This window comes from Scyliorhinus canicula, chromosome 10 (genome assembly GCF_902713615.1).
Source record: "Scyliorhinus canicula chromosome 10, sScyCan1.1, whole genome shotgun sequence".
NCBI lineage: Eukaryota > Metazoa > Chordata > Chondrichthyes > Carcharhiniformes > Scyliorhinidae > Scyliorhinus > Scyliorhinus canicula.
In genome coordinates, this window is record NC_052155.1 from 86,046,501 (window position 1) to 86,065,672 (window position 19,172).

At 46.2% G+C, this 19,172-nt stretch overlaps 1 protein-coding gene across 7 annotated transcripts in view; it reads left to right on the forward strand.

The window, feature by feature from the left end:
* The window catches only part of spidr (scaffold protein involved in DNA repair), a 417,755-nt gene that overhangs the window by 258,325 nt on the left and 140,258 nt on the right, over positions 1 to 19,172 (forward strand). For all 7 annotated transcript variants that reach the window (XM_038809295.1, XM_038809300.1, XM_038809296.1 and 4 more), the window contains one exon: positions 14,728 to 14,932. In XM_038809295.1, the coding sequence (XP_038665223.1) occupies positions 14,728 to 14,932 (205 nt within the window). The remainder of the gene's footprint in view (positions 1 to 14,727; positions 14,933 to 19,172) is intronic.

The following is a 19,172-nucleotide window of genomic DNA, read 5'->3' on the forward strand; positions in this document are numbered from 1 at the left end:
AGTGGCCAGGACATTCAGAGCGAGATGTCACTGTCATAATATACATCTATGTATATAATGGAGTGCAGACAGGTAGTGATTGACACACAGAATGACCAGTAAGCACACAGAACACAGCAGCCAATCACCAGACAGGACACTACCACTATAAAGCCAGAGGGCACCAGTTTTCCCGCGCTCTCTGGACCCAGCCACTGAGACAGTTAGAGTTCGTGAGCTAGCCAGTGCAAACACCATGTGGTAGCTTGTATCTGGTCAGGCTAGTACTAGGTCTCCAGTCAAGTCAGCATAGTGCCAACCCACAGTTGAACATGTATAGTAGTTAAGACGTTAAATAAAATCATGTTGCATCTTATCAAGTGTTGGAGGTCTGTCTCTCGCTACACTGCATCAAATGCAGTCCACGTCGACCCAGCCTGCCTAACATATCAGTCACCGTCACTCCAACAGATCCATTGCCGCTTGGAGGAGTCCCAAAGACTACAGGAGCAGGAGATGTTGCAGGCAATGCGTGGCACTGCTCGGGTGGTCACCGATGTTGGCACCAATAGTGAAGGTGTTCAAGACATTGCGCAGTCGGTGATGACTATGGCTGAGGGTCTCGACAGAATGTCTGCCTCGCTGAGGGATGTGACCCAGCACTAGCTGACCTTGATGAGGTTCTGTGGGACATGCCCCGCTCTCAGATGGAAATGGCCACGGTGCTGCGGAGCTTTCCCCAGTCACAGGTGGGCATTGTTGAGGCTCTGCAGAACATGTCCTAGTCACTGATGAGCGTCGCCAATGGCATCGACATGATGGTGCAGACCATGGGGAACCATGAGGGCTGGCAGAATCAGATGATGCAGGGGCAGCCGGGACTCGAACCAGCTGCCCCTCCGCCCCATGGTGAACCCCAGGACCTATGGGCACGAGCAGGAGGAGGGGCGTTGAGTGCCAACCCAGACCCGTCCCATGGAGTGGGGATAGTGGCCAGCTGCTCCCGCGGGTTCCACCCCTCTAATGAGGCTGCATCTCACAGCCAGCACACGGGACAAGGCGCACTGCTGTGCATGTGCAGCCGACAAATGTGCCGGGGCCCTCCGGCCCCTGAGAATGACTGCCAGGAATATCGAAGGCCACGGGATGAGGTAAACAGCTGGCTGCCTCCACCTCTGATGTACATCCTGGGAAGACACCTAGATGTAGTAGTAGAGCTAGGAAAGCCAAGTGAGTCGAGGATCAGAGGGTACTGGGGTTGAGGGAACGGATGTAGGTGAGGGGGTATGTAGGGGGGGGAGTGGGGGTTGGGAGGGTGGGAGGTGGCACCATTGGGCAAATGGGGAATTGTATTACACATTAAACACCCTTGAGCACATCCATTATGACGCCTCTGTCACTTTCTTCCACAATGCAGCCGACCTCCGAACCCTTGGCCCATCTATCCAGACATCCCCTCCGTCCCTGGGCACACCGCGTGGAGATGATGGGTGTGAGCGAGCACTCAGCAGACAGGCAGGGATCAAACTGTGGCATAGATTGAGGAGCACTGGTGCTCATCTCTCTGCGGGTTATCATCAACCCCCTGCCTTCAACAGTGACCCACTGATGATACCGACACAATCCCAGCACCTTGGAGTGACGTGACAAATACCCTGTGAGGGTGGGAAATGGGAGTGGGAGGTGACGGACAAGGCCACGCCCTAAGTGAATCGGGAGATTATGAGGGCCTCCCTGGCCCTCCGGGCTTGCCAAACCCTCGCTGCTACCACCTGTCCTGCAGCCTCCGTCTGGGCCTCGGGTTCCTCCCCAGCCTCATCCTCCAGCCCCTGCGCTGCCTGATCATCCTCGATCTCCTCCTCCTCCTCGGAGGTGGCCACATGTTCCTCATCAGCAACCTCCAGCTCGTCGCCCTGCTGCTCTGCGAGGTTGTGAAGGACACAGCAGACAGCCATAAAGCAGGTGATCCCTTGACCATCACCGGAGGCATCGGAACCACATCTTGAGCAGTCCGATGCACCGCTCAATCACAGCCCCAGTGGCCACATAAGCGTTGTTGTACCTATTCTTTGCATCTGTCAGTGGCCTCGTACTGCCATCATCAGCCAGTCCACTGCGGATAACCCCTATTCCCCCAAGAGCCTGCCGCCCATTCTGTGGTGCTCCTCGAAGAAACCGGGATGAATAACAGCCCCAGGATGCAGCTGTCGTGCACACTCCCCGGGAAGCGTGCACACATGTACATTATCTTTATCTGGTATTCACACAAGAGCTGTATTTTGAGGGCGTGGAACCCCTTTTGGTTAACATAGGGCAACCCCTGATGGTCCAGTGAGTGCAGGGCAACATGCGTGACATCTGTGACCCCCTGGACCTGGGGCATCCCGGTGATGGTGGAGGAACCTGCTACCCGGGCATCTTGATAGGCTTGGGCAGAGAAGGCATCCGTGAATTGTCGGATGCACCCGTGAGCTGTGACCTGCAAGATGCCACACAGATGAGACGTAAAAGTTCAGGGCTACGATGACCTTGACGGCCACAGCGAGCAGGTGCCCTCCTCCTTCATGTGGTGCCATGTCCAAGAGGACCTGATACAGGTGTCGCACTGTCTTGTTGAAGCGGAGCCTCCTGCGGCATGTGCTGTTGGTCATCTCCTCGAATGACCAGCGATGCCTGTACACCCTTGGCTGTCGTGGGACTCCCCCTCTGGGTCCCTCCCTGGCCTGATGGGCAGGCAGGTGCTCAGGGTGTGGGGCGGTGTCCGGCAAATGGGCCGCCGTCTCCGGCATCTGGCTGCCCGGCCTAGCAGCAGCACCACGAGGGCAACTTCTGCGGCCAATATCCTTGCATTAAATACCTGGAAGGAATTGTGAGAGGTTGTTAGACTGACAGACAGCGGTGGCTCCCACGTCAGGACTCTCCATTCCATCAATGATTCCCCCCTCCACCCGGAACACCCTGCCCACGCACACTTGGCCACAGCAGGCCCCCTCTCAATGGACCCCAAACTCTGTACCCCGCACTCCAGCTCATAATGTAACCTGGACCGGGTGATGGTCCCCACCCTGTGACACTCACCCACCCTCTGGCCGTTGACATGTCCCCGGAGCTGTGTCCCATCCCCTGGGTGTTCGGATGTTGGTTTCTGCTAGTGTTGGCAATGACGGCCACATGCTACATGGCCAGCCCACACACACAAATAGGGGCTGGTTTAGCTCACTGGGCTAAATCGCTGGCTTTTAAAGCAGACCAACAGGCCAGCAGCACGGTTCGATTCCCGGACCAGCCTTCCCGGACAGGCGCCGGAATGTGGCAATAGGGGCTTTTCACAGTAACTTCATTGAAGCCTACTCGTGACAATAAGCGATTTTCATTTTTCATTTTTTTCAAATCACTTGGGCATGGTGTTGCCGTGAGCTTTTACCCCCCGTTTGGCCTCCCAATGCCTCCCCCTCACCTTCCCATGGTGGCTCACCCCTGCGGAGGGTCCTCCGCCCCCCCCCCCCCCCCCCCCCACCCCCCAAGCACAGGGGCAGCAAACCCAGCACCCCCTGGCTCTTTGCCTCCTCAGCTCCCCACAGATGCCCTTCCCCCAGGTTCACATGTTTAAAAAGTAGTATTAATCAGTGCCAGCGTGGCCACTTGCTGGGGAGGTAGATGAATGACAGGAGGCTGTTGGATATGGGATGACTCTCGTTAATTATATGGAAATGGGGCTTAAGTGGTGGTAATTGGTTTTTCACCACGCTGCAACGAGATCCCAATTTCACCTAAAGGAGCCTGCCGGTTGCATCGCAAACTGTTTGACGCCTCGCGGTTCTCGTTTTTGGCCTCTCCCGCTATTCACCGGCCCTGTTTCACTTGAGCGAGAGCGTAACAAGGCCTGAGAATCATGCCCAGTATGTTTGCCACCTTGGCCATCATGTCATGCAGTTGGATTTTTAAAAAATTAATTGACAGGATGTGGGCGTCACTGGTTAGGCCAACAATTATTGCCTATCCCTAGCTGCCTAGTGGTAAGTTGCTTTCTTGAACCGCTGCAGTCCCTGAGGTGTAGGTACACCCATTATGCTGTTAGGACAGGAGTTCCTGGATTTTGCCTCTGCAACAGTGAAAGAACGGCGATATATTTCCAAGTCAGTTTGGTGAATGACCAGGTAACTGCTGCTCTTGTCCTTCTGGATGGTACTGGTCATGGGTTTGGAAAGTGCTGCCCAAGGAACCTTGGTGAGTTCCTGCAGCACATCTTGTAGATGGTACACATGGCTGCCACTATTCATCGGTGGTGGAGGGTTTAAATGTTTATGGAAGGAGGAGCAATCAAGTAGGCTGCTATATCCTGGATGGCTTCTTGAGTGTTGAACCCAGAACTCTGGCTCTGAGGCAGCAACGCTATCCACTGTGCCACAAGACCTCCTTCATAATATTTACAGCACAGTATTAGATCACTCAGCCCACAAAGTACTTACCAGTGTTAATGCTTCAGAAAATCCTCAACTTACACCACTCCATCTCACTCCATTTACGAGTCTTTCTGTTCTCCCTCATGTGTTAATCTAGCTACCCCTTGAACACATCTAGTATATTTGTTTCAACTACTTGCGGTCGTGAGTTCCACATTCTAACCACACTGGACGTAGAAGTTTATCCTGAGTTCTCTATTGGATTTATTATTTATTTGTGATTCTGCTATTCGTTCCCCTAATGCCACATGTATGAACTTAATCATGAGTTTATTATGCAATACCTATTCAGAAGTTTTTGGAATCAATATATTACCATTACTAAATTCATCCTATTTACCCTTTCTTTAAAAAATTCAATAGATTTGGAGAAGGCTGACCTTCCTTTTGAAATCCATGTTGACTACTGAAACTATTGTTTCCATGACTAGATTGTATTTGGCATCGTTGAGTACGAATCCCATTATCTTTCCTGCCACCAATGTTAAGCTAACTGGCCTATAGTTCTCTGTAAATTTTCTATCTCGCTTTTTAAATATAGGAATCACTTTAGATGCCCTTCCTCCGGCACTCTGTATTGAATTTATATTATAATGTATAAGAAGAGAATAAGAACGAGGAGCACGAGTAGGCAGTTCAGCCCCTCGAGCTTTAATACAATCATGACTGATCAGATCTTGGTCTCAACTCCACTTCCCGACCCACTCTTCATAATCCTTCAACACATTACCGATTAAAAATCTGTCTATCTCCTTAAATGTACTCCATGTCCCAGCATCCATTGCTCTCTGATTCACGACCATTTGATAGAAATAATTTATCCTCATCTCTGTTTTAAATCTGCAAGCCTTAGCCTAAAAATATGACGTTGTTCTAGATTGCCCCACAAGAGAAAACATCACATTTTTGTTTATTTTGTCTATACCGTTTATCATCTTGTATACCTCAATTAGATCTCCTCTCATTCTTCTAAACTCTAGAGAGAATTGGTCTAAACTGCTGAATCTCTTTTCATAAGACAAACCCCTCATCTCTGGAATCAATCTAGTGAACCTCCTCTGAACTTCCTCGAATGCAACTACATCCCTCCTCAAATAAGGGGACCAAAACTGTAAACAGTACTCCAGGTAGGGTCTCACCAATGCCTTACATAGTTGCAGTAACCCTTCCCTACTTTTACATTCCTTTCGTTATAAAGGCCAAAATTCCATTTGCCTTCCTTACTGCCTGTTGTACTTGCATACTAGTTTTCTGAGATTCATGCACAAGGCCACCCAGATCTCTCTGCACCAAAGCATTCTGAAGTTTCTCTCCTATTCGATAAAAAAGGTGCCTTTCCATTTTTCTGACCAAATGGATAACCTCACACTTATCCACGTTAAACTCCCGTCTGCCAAATTTTGTCCCGCTCCTCTAACCTATCTATATCCATTTGTAGATTTCTTATTTCCTCATTGCAACTTACTGTCCCACCTTTTTTAGTGCCATCTGCAAATGTGGCCTTCTGTCCTTGCATCCAAGTCATTAATATATATTTACAAGAAAGTGAAACGGCAGCTGCAAGATGGAACATAGATTATAGTTTTAACCATTCAATATTTAATAAGGTCATAATAAATGCTATTAAAAAATCAACTTGGTGAAGCTATCATCCAGCAGATGTTAGACTGATGGCTCAAGCTAGTGGCTTAAAAAAATGAAAGCTTTCTCCCTCCCCAACCACACACCTATTATTTTGGGTTGAAAACCTATATTTAATAAAAGTCCAAAGTATTTTTAAATAGGGTGAATATGCTTAAAATTTGATTATCCGGTTAATGTGCTAACAGGTAAAAATGATTAATTTCATCCAGATGGAAGGTGTAGGTGCCATGCAACTACATAATGTACAATTAGATTAATTCAGTTACAATAATTCATATATTGTAAATAGTTGGAGCCCAAGGACCAAACCCTTTGGCACCACACAAGTTACACCTTGTCAACCTGAAAAGGACCCATTTATCCTGACTCTCTGCCATTTGTCTTGTTACATCTTCAAAGAAAATTCAAAGAAATTAGTCAAACATAATTTTACCCTTCATAAAACCATGCTGACTCTGATGGATTACGTTTTGACTTTCCAAATATCCTGTTATTGCTTCCTTAAAAACGGATTCTAACAATTTCCAAATGACATATACCTCACAGAGTTGTGGGGAATATTAGGTGAGCTGACCTAACGGCAGTATTGTTGGGAGTGCATAGTTCTGCCTCTTCCTCCTCTTCATTCCATCCTACTAAAATGAAAGCATACAAGGCTGAATTTTTGAGTCCTGTTGGGGATGAAATTGGAGGCGCACAGAGGTTGTAAATACTGGCACCGACCAATGTACTGGTTTCTCAATGCCATTCTTGGCGCCAGCCAATTTCACCTGAGCGGTGGAGGGAAGCACCCCAATTCTACCCGACACTTTATCAAGGTCAATTAAGATGATTAAACAGCTAATTGATAGCTTGTTAAGAGGTATGTTCTGATTTTCACACTCACTGTCTTCGACACACCTGCTGAATAAAGGCTGACATACATTGTGTTGGCCGCTCCAAAGAATTAGCTGGGCCCCATAAAGGGGTGAATGATGCAGATGGGGTACATCGTAGCTGGTTTAGCTCAGTGGGCTAGACAGCTGGTTTGTAATGCAGAACAAGGCCAGCAGCACGGGTTCAATTCCCGTACCAGCTTACCCGAAAAGGCGCCGGAATGTGGCGACTAGGGTCTTTTCACAGTAACTTCATACTTGTGACAATAAAAGGTTATTATTATCAGTTTGGAGACAGGTGCCATCTGCCCAGTGTAGTTAGCAAAGAGAGTGGTCAGTAAGTGCTTGGGCAGTGCCAGGGCAGAAGAGGAGAGCAAGGCTACCAAGAAAATTTGGGGCCGCCACCTAAGCACATGGAAGGCTTCAGCTAATATTGGGGGCATGACTTTCAGACTTTGGGCTCAGAGGTGATGAGGAACAACACTTTCCTTTCTGCAGGAATTTAGAGCCCTGAGTATGAGGAAGGCAAGGAAAGAGGCATGGGGCGGAAAAGCAATGGGAAACATACACTGAGCGTAGGATCTACCAAAGAAAATGAAGCTACCCTGAGAATACCAATAACCATTACCACAGGAAACTGTGACCCTCTAGGCAGGTGGCCAAAGTCATCTGTGCCCTCGTCTCAGAAGATCTCATCCCTCAGAGCACTAATTCCCATGCCTTGCCGGTCGTGATTAAAATAGCTATGGCCTTTGATATCTTTTTTCTTCCGAAACCATCTGCTCATCAGGAGATTGATTGAATAGCCCACTGGGTTTTTGAAGGTGTTGTTCTGGTCTCTGGACCAGTCAGATGGCATCCTGCAATGCACATGCAGCGGTCTTTCAAATTGCAGTGGTCTGCTGCACTGTCCATAACCCATGGACCTCCAGGGAGGTAAGAATGGTGAGGCCCTGGGATGACACATTTAAATGGCGGTTTGAGCAGAATGAGGAAGAGAGACAAGGAGAGTGTTGCAGAATACTGAGATGTTTGAACAGCACAGTGAGGTGTCGGGATCCAGCATCGAGGCGCAAGGGCACGACGGAATGCTTGTAATCTCAGGGATAATCTGATTCAGGTATGTTTCAACTAAGTCCCTCTGACCCATATGGAACTGCATGCTATGCAATTAATTTATAGTTGACTGTGTTGACACTTGCATTGTTTACACAGCCTGGAATGTGTAAAACTTTTCTGCCAATGAAGGATGTATATCTACCCAGAGTTTGTTACCATTAACAAACCTCTGCGCTCCTTCACTATATCATATTTATTTCCCTGTCCTGCTGTTAGCCAAAGGGGCCTTAGGCATCTGTTTTCGTGTCATTATTTACAGGGTGCTCAGAAAAGAAGGTGGTGTTCAGTTAGAAGAGGAGGACACCGCAATGATGTGCTCAGTATTCTGCACAATGCTGTCACCTCATTTAACTCCAGGTGCTCTGGTTTCCTCCCACAGTCCAAAGATGTGCAGGTTAGGTGGAATGGCAATGCTAAATTGCCCATTAGTGTTCAAAGATGTGCAGATTAGGTTAGGTTACGGGAATAAAGGGGTGGGGGGTGGTCCTACATGTGGTGATCTTTCAGAGTCAGTGCAGACTGGATGGGCTGAATGGCCTCCTTCTGCACTGTAGGAATTCAAGGATTCTATGAACATAGAACATAGAACGATACAGCGCAGTACAGGCCCTTCGGCCCTCAATGTTGCACCGACATGGAAAAAAACTAAAGGCCATCTAACCTACACTATGCCCTTATCATCCATATGCTTATCCAATAAACTTTTAAATGCCCTCAATGTTGGCGAGTTCACTACTGTTGCAGGTAGGGCATTCCACGGCCTCACCGCTCTTTGCGTAAAAAACCCACCTCTGACCTCTGTCCTATATCTATTACCCCTCAATTTAAGGCTATGTCCCCTCGTGATAGCCACCTCCATCCGCGGGAGAAGGCTCTCGCTGTCCACCCTATCTAACCCTCTGATCATTTTGTATGCCTCTATTAGGTCACCTCTTAACCTTCTTATCTCTGACGAAAACAACCTCAAGTCCATCAGCCTTTCCTCATAAGATTTTCCCTCCATACCAGGCAACATCCTGGTAAATCTCCTCTGCACCCGTTCCAAAGCTTCCACGTCCTTCCTATAATGAGGCGACCAGAACTGTACGCAATACTCCAAATGCGGTCGTACTAGAGCCGTACATGATTGATGTCTGAAACTACAGGAGACACCAGAATAGATCATGAGAGATATCCTTGGTGGGAGGAAGCATTTGTAGTGCTGAGGCTTCCCAATATGACTGTGCACAGTATACTGTCAGACCGGATAGAATGCAAGGCTCCCCATTAATGGGTTCATTGCACTCCGTAATCACCATCTCCACCATAAGCATTCGTCTTGCCCTGACACACTTCCTTGTGGCCTGCAATACCAGCTATTTCTATCACTGTCCTCCGTGAATGTGAGCACTTGAAGGCCCGCTCCACCAGGCATTATAAGGATGTTTCTCCTACCAGATGAATGGAGAGCACGGTACGGCACTGTTCTCTGACCAATGCCAGCTGCTTCAAACTTTAAAAGCTGCATGTATCAATAATGACATGTCCTCAGCAGCTCTGAACGTTTCTAAACTCCCATGTTCAGAGTGCCCTGAGGTTCCTCAGCTGGCGGAGGCCTGTCCAGAATGTTGGTATTGCATTCACCTTGCCAGAAGTATCAATTTCTTGCATTTCTTCTGACACCGAATTCAACTGCAGACCATATTGCTTCAGAACCCTGTTCTGGAGGGTTCTGAACAGTCTTAGAACCCTCTAAGACTGGGTTAGAGTCTTAGTCTTGGTGCATGGCCTTTTGCTGCCATCCTCTGGGAAGAGGACCTTCCTGGTCTCCCTCACTACCTCTAGGAAAAACTCCAGGACTGCATCAGAAAATCAAATGGGTTCCAGGCCTCTGGTTGTTCTGTGATGGTCTTGAACTTTAGGGAATGGCAGTGGTGTAGTGGTAGTGTCACTGGACTAGTAATCCAGAGACCCAGGGTATTCTCTGGGGACCCAGTTTGAAATCCCACCACAGCAGATAGTGAAATTTGAATTCAGCTTAAAAAAAGGTCTAATGATGAACATGAAAACATTGATTTGACTTGATTTATTATTGTCACAGGTATTAGTATACAGTGAAAAGTATTGTTTCTTGCATGCTGTACAAACAATGCATACCGTACATAGGGAAGGAAGGAGAGACTGCAGAATATAATGTTACAGTTATAGCAAGGTGTAGAGAAAAGATCAACATTGTCGATTGTTGTAAAAAAAAAACATCTAGTTCCTCCCTTTAGGGGAAGACCTACATGTGACTCCAGACCCACAGCAATGTGGTTTACTCTTAAATGCTCTCTGAAGTGGCCTTGCAAGCCACTCAGTGCAAGGGCAATTCGGGATGGGCAATAAATGCTAGCTCAGCCAGTAACTCCTACATCCCATGAACAATTTTCTTTTGAATTCCATTCTTTCCTGTTCTTACAATCTGAAGTAACAGCACTCAAGCAAGCTGCTATGGTTTGTTTAAATCCACTGCAGTTGAGTAGTCCCATTTCCATTCCCTTTCTGGCCACTAATTGACCACCAAACCACTCTCCATACTAATTACGGGGGTGCCCCTGTGAAACCTGGGCCAAGACTGTTTCCTCCCAGGACTAGTTTCTGGTCCTGGAAATGGTTCCACTCCCATAGTGAAAAGCAATTCAGGAGTTATTTTGGGTAAATTACAGCCTGGTTGAGAGAATCTGAAAGCAATTAAAATTGAGAATGGGGAGGTGTTCCATAAAAATATGTTCTACGATTTTTGTACATTAAATGGAAGATCGGGCAGCACGGTGGCGCAGTGGTTAGCACTGCTGTCTCACAGCTCTGAGGACCCGGGTCCGATCCCAGACTTGGGTCACTGTCTTTGTGAAGAGGAATCCTACATCAGGGCATGGAGAGGCACCTTCTCCCCTTAACTGCGTGGGTCTCTTAACCCACAACCCAAAATATGTGCAGGGTAGATGGATTGGCCATGCTAAATTGCCCTTTAAAAAAAAATTGGGTACTTTAAATAAATAAAAAAATGGAATAACAGCTAGTTGTTCTCCACACGATGGTCAAACATTGATCGGTTTTGCACATAATTTTTCTTTATCAAAATCCAAGTACAAGTTCAGATTCTCATTTATTAGTCTGGTGTACTGCTGCCCACGGCAATGTTGTTATGGCACCACGTTCAGTCAACTTAAATTGAAAGATCACTACAAACCATATAGAATTTTTTGTATGATTTTAAAATAAAGAAATACTACAGGTCAGGGCTAATTTATTCTTTTCAAGGACTGCATTTTGATTTTCAGGATCTACTTTTTTTGTTTTTCGGGGCTACTTTTTCATTCTCACTTAATCTTTTATTAGTTAATGAAGTCATGTGGTAACATTATCTTCTGTATTTGTCTTTTTTTTAAGATTTCCTTCTTTAGGTAGATGTGGTAGCACAAAACCAGAGACTGTAATACTAGTTATTTATTTCCGTCGTATTGATTGAGGGATAAATATTGGTAAGGACACTTAGAAAACTTCCTTACTCTTCCTTAAAACTGCCACGGAGTCATTTGAGCAAGTAGATGAGGTTTTGGTTCTGTCTAAATAAAGCTTCCGGGAATGTTGAACACTAGATTATGGCATTCGGTAGAGTTGAGCTATTCTGACGTCAGTTTATTGCATACAATTCTGTTGGTATCTTTGACCTCCAAATCACTGAAGCAGTCACACTTAGATATAGCAGGTCATGTCATAGATAATTGGTATTTTGAAAAATCATCATGGCAGTAGGTGCAGAATTATGATGACAATACAAATAGTAGGTGCAGAATTATGATGACAATACAAATAAAACAACTCATCTTAATAGAAGGATTGTACAATTATGATCATTTTAGCATGCAAATAATTACAATACATTGCAAAATACAGATCTCAAGTTACAGAATAGAAGTGAAAGATCTACTGCACTCTGCAATTGTATTAAAGTCGATTGATCATATGCTAGCGGGTTAAATTTGTTAAATTCTGAATCATCTTCATACTATAAAGTAGGGTTTGGACTGTCTTGTAGTATAATCAACCACTTCAAAGCTTATTCTCCAAGAAAGCAAGCTCTAGTTCCTTCACCTTTCCTCTGAACTTAAATTTCTGATACCCAGGTTCTTTGTTATTTGTCTCTGCAAATTGTGCCCTCATGGTGATGTTTGCATTAGAACACCCCGTGAACAATTTTGGGAAATAATTTGTCTTGGATATCTCTGAAGTATTTGGCAGGATGTGATACTGCACAATTTATTTTAATTGATGTTTAGGGGGCGGCATGCGGCATAGTGGTTAGCACTGGGACTGCGGCGCTGAGGACCTGGGTTCGAATCCTGGCCCTGGGGCACTGTCCGTGTGGAGTTTGCACATTCTCCCCATGTCTGCTTGGGTTTCACCCCCACAACCCAAAGATGTGCAGGTTAGGTGTATTGGCCACGCTAAATTGCCCCTTAATGGGGAAAAAAAAAAATTGGGTACTCTAAATTTATTTTTAAACAATTGCTTTTTAGTTGACTTGCTCAATCTATGCTGAAACTCAAGCATGACTGAGAAGTTCTCAATTAGCTTTGGGATTCCTCAGGACTCTTCCCTCTCACTTGCTCCATTCCTCATTCATATCAGTGATGACCTCAACCACAAATAATGTACATTTTTATAGCATTTAATCAAAATTCCATGGTAAGTTCAAATTGCAAACCTTTAGCAATTGAGGCTTCTTGCAGTCATATAGGTAAATCCTCACAAATTGAGTTTTCTTTGGCTTTATTGGCCAATGAGAATCTTATCACTTACATAATACAATGCAGCTTCATGTCTGCTACAATCTCCTCCATTTTGTAGTCATGACAACTTTTTTAGTAAAATTATCAGTCGGAATATTTTCACCTCCTGTAAAGTCCAGCTACAGAATTTCAATGATTTGATAATGATGGCAATATTCAAGTCGTATATCCTGTACAGGAGCTTGCTCCAGGCATTTTAGTCTGATGTCCGGCAGGTGATCCATTTTTCGCTTCTGAGCACTTAATATACGTACAATTTTCTTTCTCTCTCTTTCCTCCGCCTACTCACCTCTTTTATTGGTATAATTATGGTCATTGGCCCTTCAAATGTTCCTTTCTTGCTCCCCTTAAACATCTCCCTTCTCCAGGTGGGCTCATTGTTCTGCCTTCTCCAGGTGGGGTCATTGATTTACTGTCGAGTCACCTAATCCGATTAATTTTCTTCCAAGATCAGAAAACTTGATTTCCTTCCCTCTCTGTCTTTATTTTCTCCTATGATCTCCGAACTATTAAACCAACCAGAGCATCATCTGAAACAATATTTCCTGATCCACCACCTTATTTTCACCTTTTTCAACTTTAGAGATGTCCTGAAAACTGCACCTTGATCTTTCACACTGACTAACTTGTTAATTTAAAAAGAATTTGGTGAATGTTTGTATTGTCCATTCCTTCCTCTCTCGCATATATATGGTACACTGACAAATGGCAATCCTAACTACAATTATGTTGTTACAGAAACATACAGAATGTTCACATCAGCAGAACTGAGGGACCAATACCCAATCTAGTTAAAGAATTTAAATACTTCTAAACCAGTTCAGTTGGCCCTTCCTGCCTATTTCAGACGAATGAGGATTTAGTGGAAACTCCAGGTGCTTCATCCACTCTCACATTGGCACTGCCTGCTTGAAATCAATGACAATGCAACGTTCTTGCAGGTTTGCACATATACCCCAAATCCCCTGATTATGCTGCTGGGCTTTCTTCATGAAAGTTGCTTCGACCTTGATGGAGAATATCACGTGTTCAGAAAAAAAGGAGACTCCATGACTCATGACCTAGATAGACTCCTCCACTCTCCTTGCCAGGATGCACATACCGTCTGGAAGCTCTGCCAAACCTTTGAGGGAAATGATAGCTGTGAATGGGGAAGAGAAATGGTAGGCAGTGAACGGGGGAGGGAAATTAATTCGTGAAAATGAGTAAGAAGCAGGGAATGGTGTTTTGAGGTGGTGAAGGAAGGAAAGCCTAGGCTTGGAGTGGTGCAGAATAGTGCAAGCATCAAATCATGGGCCAGAGGGGAATTGTAGCTTCAAATGATGAGAAAAACTGTCCCAGTAATAACTGAGTCTCCTCTTTATTTGAAATCTCCCAGACAGTGCCTGTAGTTCAAATTGTGGAACTCATAGGGATTTTTTGGGAGATGAAGCCTTCTATTGCAAGCTCACTATAAAATTTAGATCCATCATCGTTTATCCAGACAGAATGAATCTAAACTCCTCCTTTATGATATGCTATTGTTTCTTAATATTTCAAGATTTCCACTAACTCATCTGAGTGGCACGCAAATGCATTTTTCATCAGAACACCCTGATAACATTTGTTGACATGGATAACAGCATTTTTAGGGTTATTTTTCAAATGTCTGACTTACAGTTTGGTTCTCTTTGTCCAATGTTATTTTCTTCTTCAACATGTTAATAGTTCGATAATTAAATCTGGCAGAATTGATACTTGATTCATGTCATCATTTTAAGCAGTACATTTATTGACAAAGTAATAAAATCAGTTTGACTTAATAGTATAATTTTTCAAACTTGTTTCTTGCAGGCAAAAAATTGATATCCAGGATGAAGAAATTCCTGTTATTTTGTGCACTTACTTTAGTCAGAAGGTACATTCAAAAAAGATTGCTGTAACAAAAGCTAATTATTGCTGTCCAGGAAAACCAATGGTGTTCAGGAAAGCTCCAATGTCTTTAGCTGTGAAATTTAACCTTATTGGTTCAAGACAAAAGCATCATTCAGCTGATCAGGTGAGCTTCATGCATTTTTGCAATTTTGCTTCATCACGATAAAAGATATTAAGAGACAGGAAATGAAACACTTCAGATGCCACCAAGCACCCCAGAATGAATATAACCCAGTCAGTTGCAGAGGAAAGCTCCTTCTACCATAGTGTACACCCAACACTGGACTAACATGATCAATAACCATTTTCCACAACAGCCTTTTTCTAGACCCTGGTTTCTAGTTTCCTGTTATGCACTGAATTGGGGTAGTTCCATATTTGATTCTTGTCCTTTGGAACTGGATTGACTGCCAGCCTCTTTAAATCAACAATAACAAATAGACCTGGGTTCGAATCCCGGCCCTGGATCACTGTCCGTGTGGAGTTTGCACATTCTCCCCATGTCTGTGTGGGTTTCACCCCCACAACCCAAAGATGTGCGGGTTAGGTGGATTGGCCACACTAAATTTCTCTTAATTGGAAAAAAAATAAATTAAAAATTGGGTACTCTAAATTTATTTTAAAAAACTTTTGTTTCATTGTTTGACTTGGGTCTCAGCCCAGCCCCATTCTTTCCTTTGTTATTGGGCTGGATTTAAAACTAAGTTCTCAAGATGGACGAGTGTCCAGTGCATTTAGAGTTTAACCAAACATTTGTACAAATTAAATATTATAGCTGAATATTTAAATTGTGGGATTTTGGTCATCTTAATTCCATATTTATTTACACACAAGGCGCACAATTTTCCCATTCTTCAGCCTATACCCTTATCATTATAATTTTCCTGGCCTTAGCGAGGTGCATTTCCTTGGCATTGTGAACCATTTAGCCTCCACTATTGTGATTGGTAGCGCCGATCCATACAGAGAACTATGCATACAATGTAGCAGCGTACAATGTGCTTTAACATCTTAATTGGTTCTCTTTAAACATTGGATTGCGGTGATTTATTAGGCTAATTCCTTAGAGTGAGAGTTTCCAAGTCAATTTCAGGATGATGACCGTTTGTCAGAACCCAAAGTGAAAGATGACCAACTTGAAATGTCAACCCTAATTTACTCTCCTCATAGATACAGGATGCAATTTAACAGAAAAGTTTCTAAGTGTCATTGTGGCGGGTTTTGCTGGGAGTTTCCTTTTGGCTCTGCCGGTGAGTTCCCAACTGCTATCCAATGAGTCACTTTTGAGCCCTGAGGATTTTCTCACTGGTTTAGCCCAGATTAGAATTATTTTCATCGACTTTGGGTGGCGGCTATGAAGGAGTAGGTCGCACATTTGGGGGCTCCCGCTCCGGTTGGACCTTTGGACCTTTTTCCCTGATTTTTTGTCGGATTTGATTCGGAAAATTGATGGTGGATGCAATTGTGAAGAGGAATCCTACATCAGGGCATGGAGAGGCAGACCAGGAGTGCTCGCAAAGGAAGAAATAGGCGAACAGAGTAGGCTTGGGCTGAGGCTGCAGCGGGAGAAAGCATGGCGGACGACTGGAGTCCTGGCTCGACGACCAGAGTCCTGGCTCGACGACCCGGCGGACGACCGGAGTCCGGGCTCGACAACCCAGCGGTCGACACGGAGCAGCTGATGCAGTTCATACATGTGGGCTTTGCCAAGCAGAAACAGGAATGCTTGGACCCGATTAAGGAATCGATTGCGCGGCTGGAGCTTAGACTGGATGCTCAAGATCGGACAATCCAAAAAATGGAGAAGGCACTGACTGAGCAAGAAGAACACCAAACAGCAGTGGAGTTGGAGGTGGGAATGTTGAGAGACCAACAGAAAAGGCTCCAGGAGAAGGTGAAGGATCTAGAGAATAGGTCCCGCCGGCAGAACTAGAGAATCGTTGGTCTCCCGGAGGGATCCGAAGGGGCATACATAGCGGGCATGTTCGAGAAGTTACTGGGGGATGGGACGTTCTCCAACCCTTTGGAGGTGGCCAGGGCTCACAGAGCGCTAGCCCCCGAGCTTGATGGTGGTGAGATTCCACAGGTACCTGGACAAGGAGTGTATTCTACGGTGGGCCAGGCAGACACGGAGCTGTAAGTGGGAGAACAGCACCCTGCGTATATATCAGGACCTGAGCGCAGACGTGGCCAGGAGAAGAGCAGGGTTCAACTTTTCAAGAAGAAGGTTAAGTTTGGGGTGCTGTATCCGGCCCGTCTTTGGGTCACTTATGAGGATCAACATTTCTACTTCGAGTCGCCCGAGGAAGCGATGGACTTCGCTAGAAGGAAAGGGCTGGTAGCGGACTGAGGTGTTTGAACTTTGCTGCAGCATTCATGTTAAAAACGTTTATGGACATTATCTGTAATGCCTTCTGTATTGATTTGGGGCCTGCTGCAGAGCAGTGTGAGTTGAAGTTTGCATTTCCACTGATGGGGGATGGAGGTGTGAATTTTAGATATTGGGTCTTCTTTTTGATTTTCTTTGTGTTTCTTTTGGGCAATTGGGTTGGGATTGCTTGATTTTGCATATGTGTGTCCGACCGGAGGGGAGAGGGGGAAGGAACAATAGGTGGGGAAATGTCTGGCGCCATGGATGGGGGCCATCAAGCTAGCTCACAGAAGCGCAGTGGGGTTGAGCAGATGTTATGCTTGTTGAAGGGAGTGGTTTGCATGGCGATGTTGCTGAGGGGGGGACGGGGAGACTGTTCTGCTGATGGGGGAGGGACTGTTGCTGGGGGACAAAAGGTAGGTCGGGGACGGAGGCTGCCTGGGGGCGGGCCTTAGGATGCGAGGGGCGCGAGCGGGAGACTGGCCTAAGAAAGGTGATGGCTGGTCGGGGGACGGGGGTGGTGAGAAGCCCCCCGACCAGGCTGATCACATGGAATGTAAGAGGGCTAAATGGGCCGGTTAAGAGGGCACACGTGTTCGCGCATTTGAGGGGACTGAAGGCGGACGTGGCAAGGTTGCAGGAGACGCACCTTAGAGTAACTGACCAGATCAGATTAAGGAAGGGATGGGTCAGACAGGTTTTTCACTCGGGGCTGGACTCAAAGATTAGAGGGGTCGCGATCCTGATTAACAAGCAAGTGTCATTCGAGGCGGGAAGAATAGTTGCGAATGTGGGAGGCCGTTACATCACGGTTAGTGGGAAGCTGGAAGGGGTGCCGGTGAATGTGTACGCGCCAAATTGGGATGATGTGGAGTTCATAAAGAGGATGTTGGGGAAGATCCCGGACCTGGATTCGCATAAATTGGTCATGTGGGGGGGGGTAGACTTCAACGCAGGGCTAGACTGGTCGAGCTCAAGGACAGTCAGGGTGCCAGCAATGGCACAGGAGGTGAGGGGGTTTATGGAGCAGATGGGGGGGGGGTGGACCCATGGAGATTTAGGCGGCCGAGAGTGAAGGAGTTCTCCTTCTACTTACACGTGCATAAAGTATACTCCCGGATTGACTTTTTAATCTTGAAAAAGGCTTTATTGACAGGGGTAGTGGACACTGAGTATTCAGCGATCATGATCTCGGATCATGCCCCGCACTGGGTTGACCTACAAGTGAACAAGGAGGGTGGCCAATGCCCGCACTGGAGATTGGATGTCAGACTTTTAGCGGATGAGGTGTGTGGGCGGGTGAGGAAATGTATCCAGAACTATCTAGAAGTTAACGACACAGGGGAAGTCTTGGCTGCAATGGTCTGGGAGGCGCTGAAGGTGGTTAGAGGGGAGCTCATCTCGATACCGGCCCACAGGGAGAAGGCATACAGGGCAGAGACGCACCGACTGATAAGGGAAATACTACAGGTCGACAGGAGTTATCCGGAGACTTCAGAGTCTCTTTTAAGGGAACCTCGGAGGCTACAGGCGGAGTTTGGCTTGTTAACTACAGGGAAGGTGGTGGAGCAGCTGAGGAGGGCGAGGGGGGAGATTTATGAATACGGAGAGAAGGCCAGCAGAATACATGCGCAGTAGCTCAGAAAGAGAGAGGCAGCCAGGGAGATCAGCAAAGTAAGGAACAGGGATGGGAACCTGGTCGGAGATTAAGCAGGAGTTAATACCGCGTTTCAAGAGTTTTACAGCAGGCTGAATGAGTCGGAACCCCCAGCTGGGCTGGAGGGGATGAGGCAATTCTTAGGGGGGGATGTGGTTCCCGAGGGTGGATGAAGGGTTGGTAGAAGGGCTGGGGGCCCCAATCGGGTTGGAAGAAACAGCAGTAGGGCTGAAGGCAATGCTGTCGGGTAAAGCCCCGGGGCCGGACGGGTACCCAATGGAGTTTTGTAAAAAGTTCTCAGGGCTACCGGGGTCGATGCTGATGAGGACATTTAAT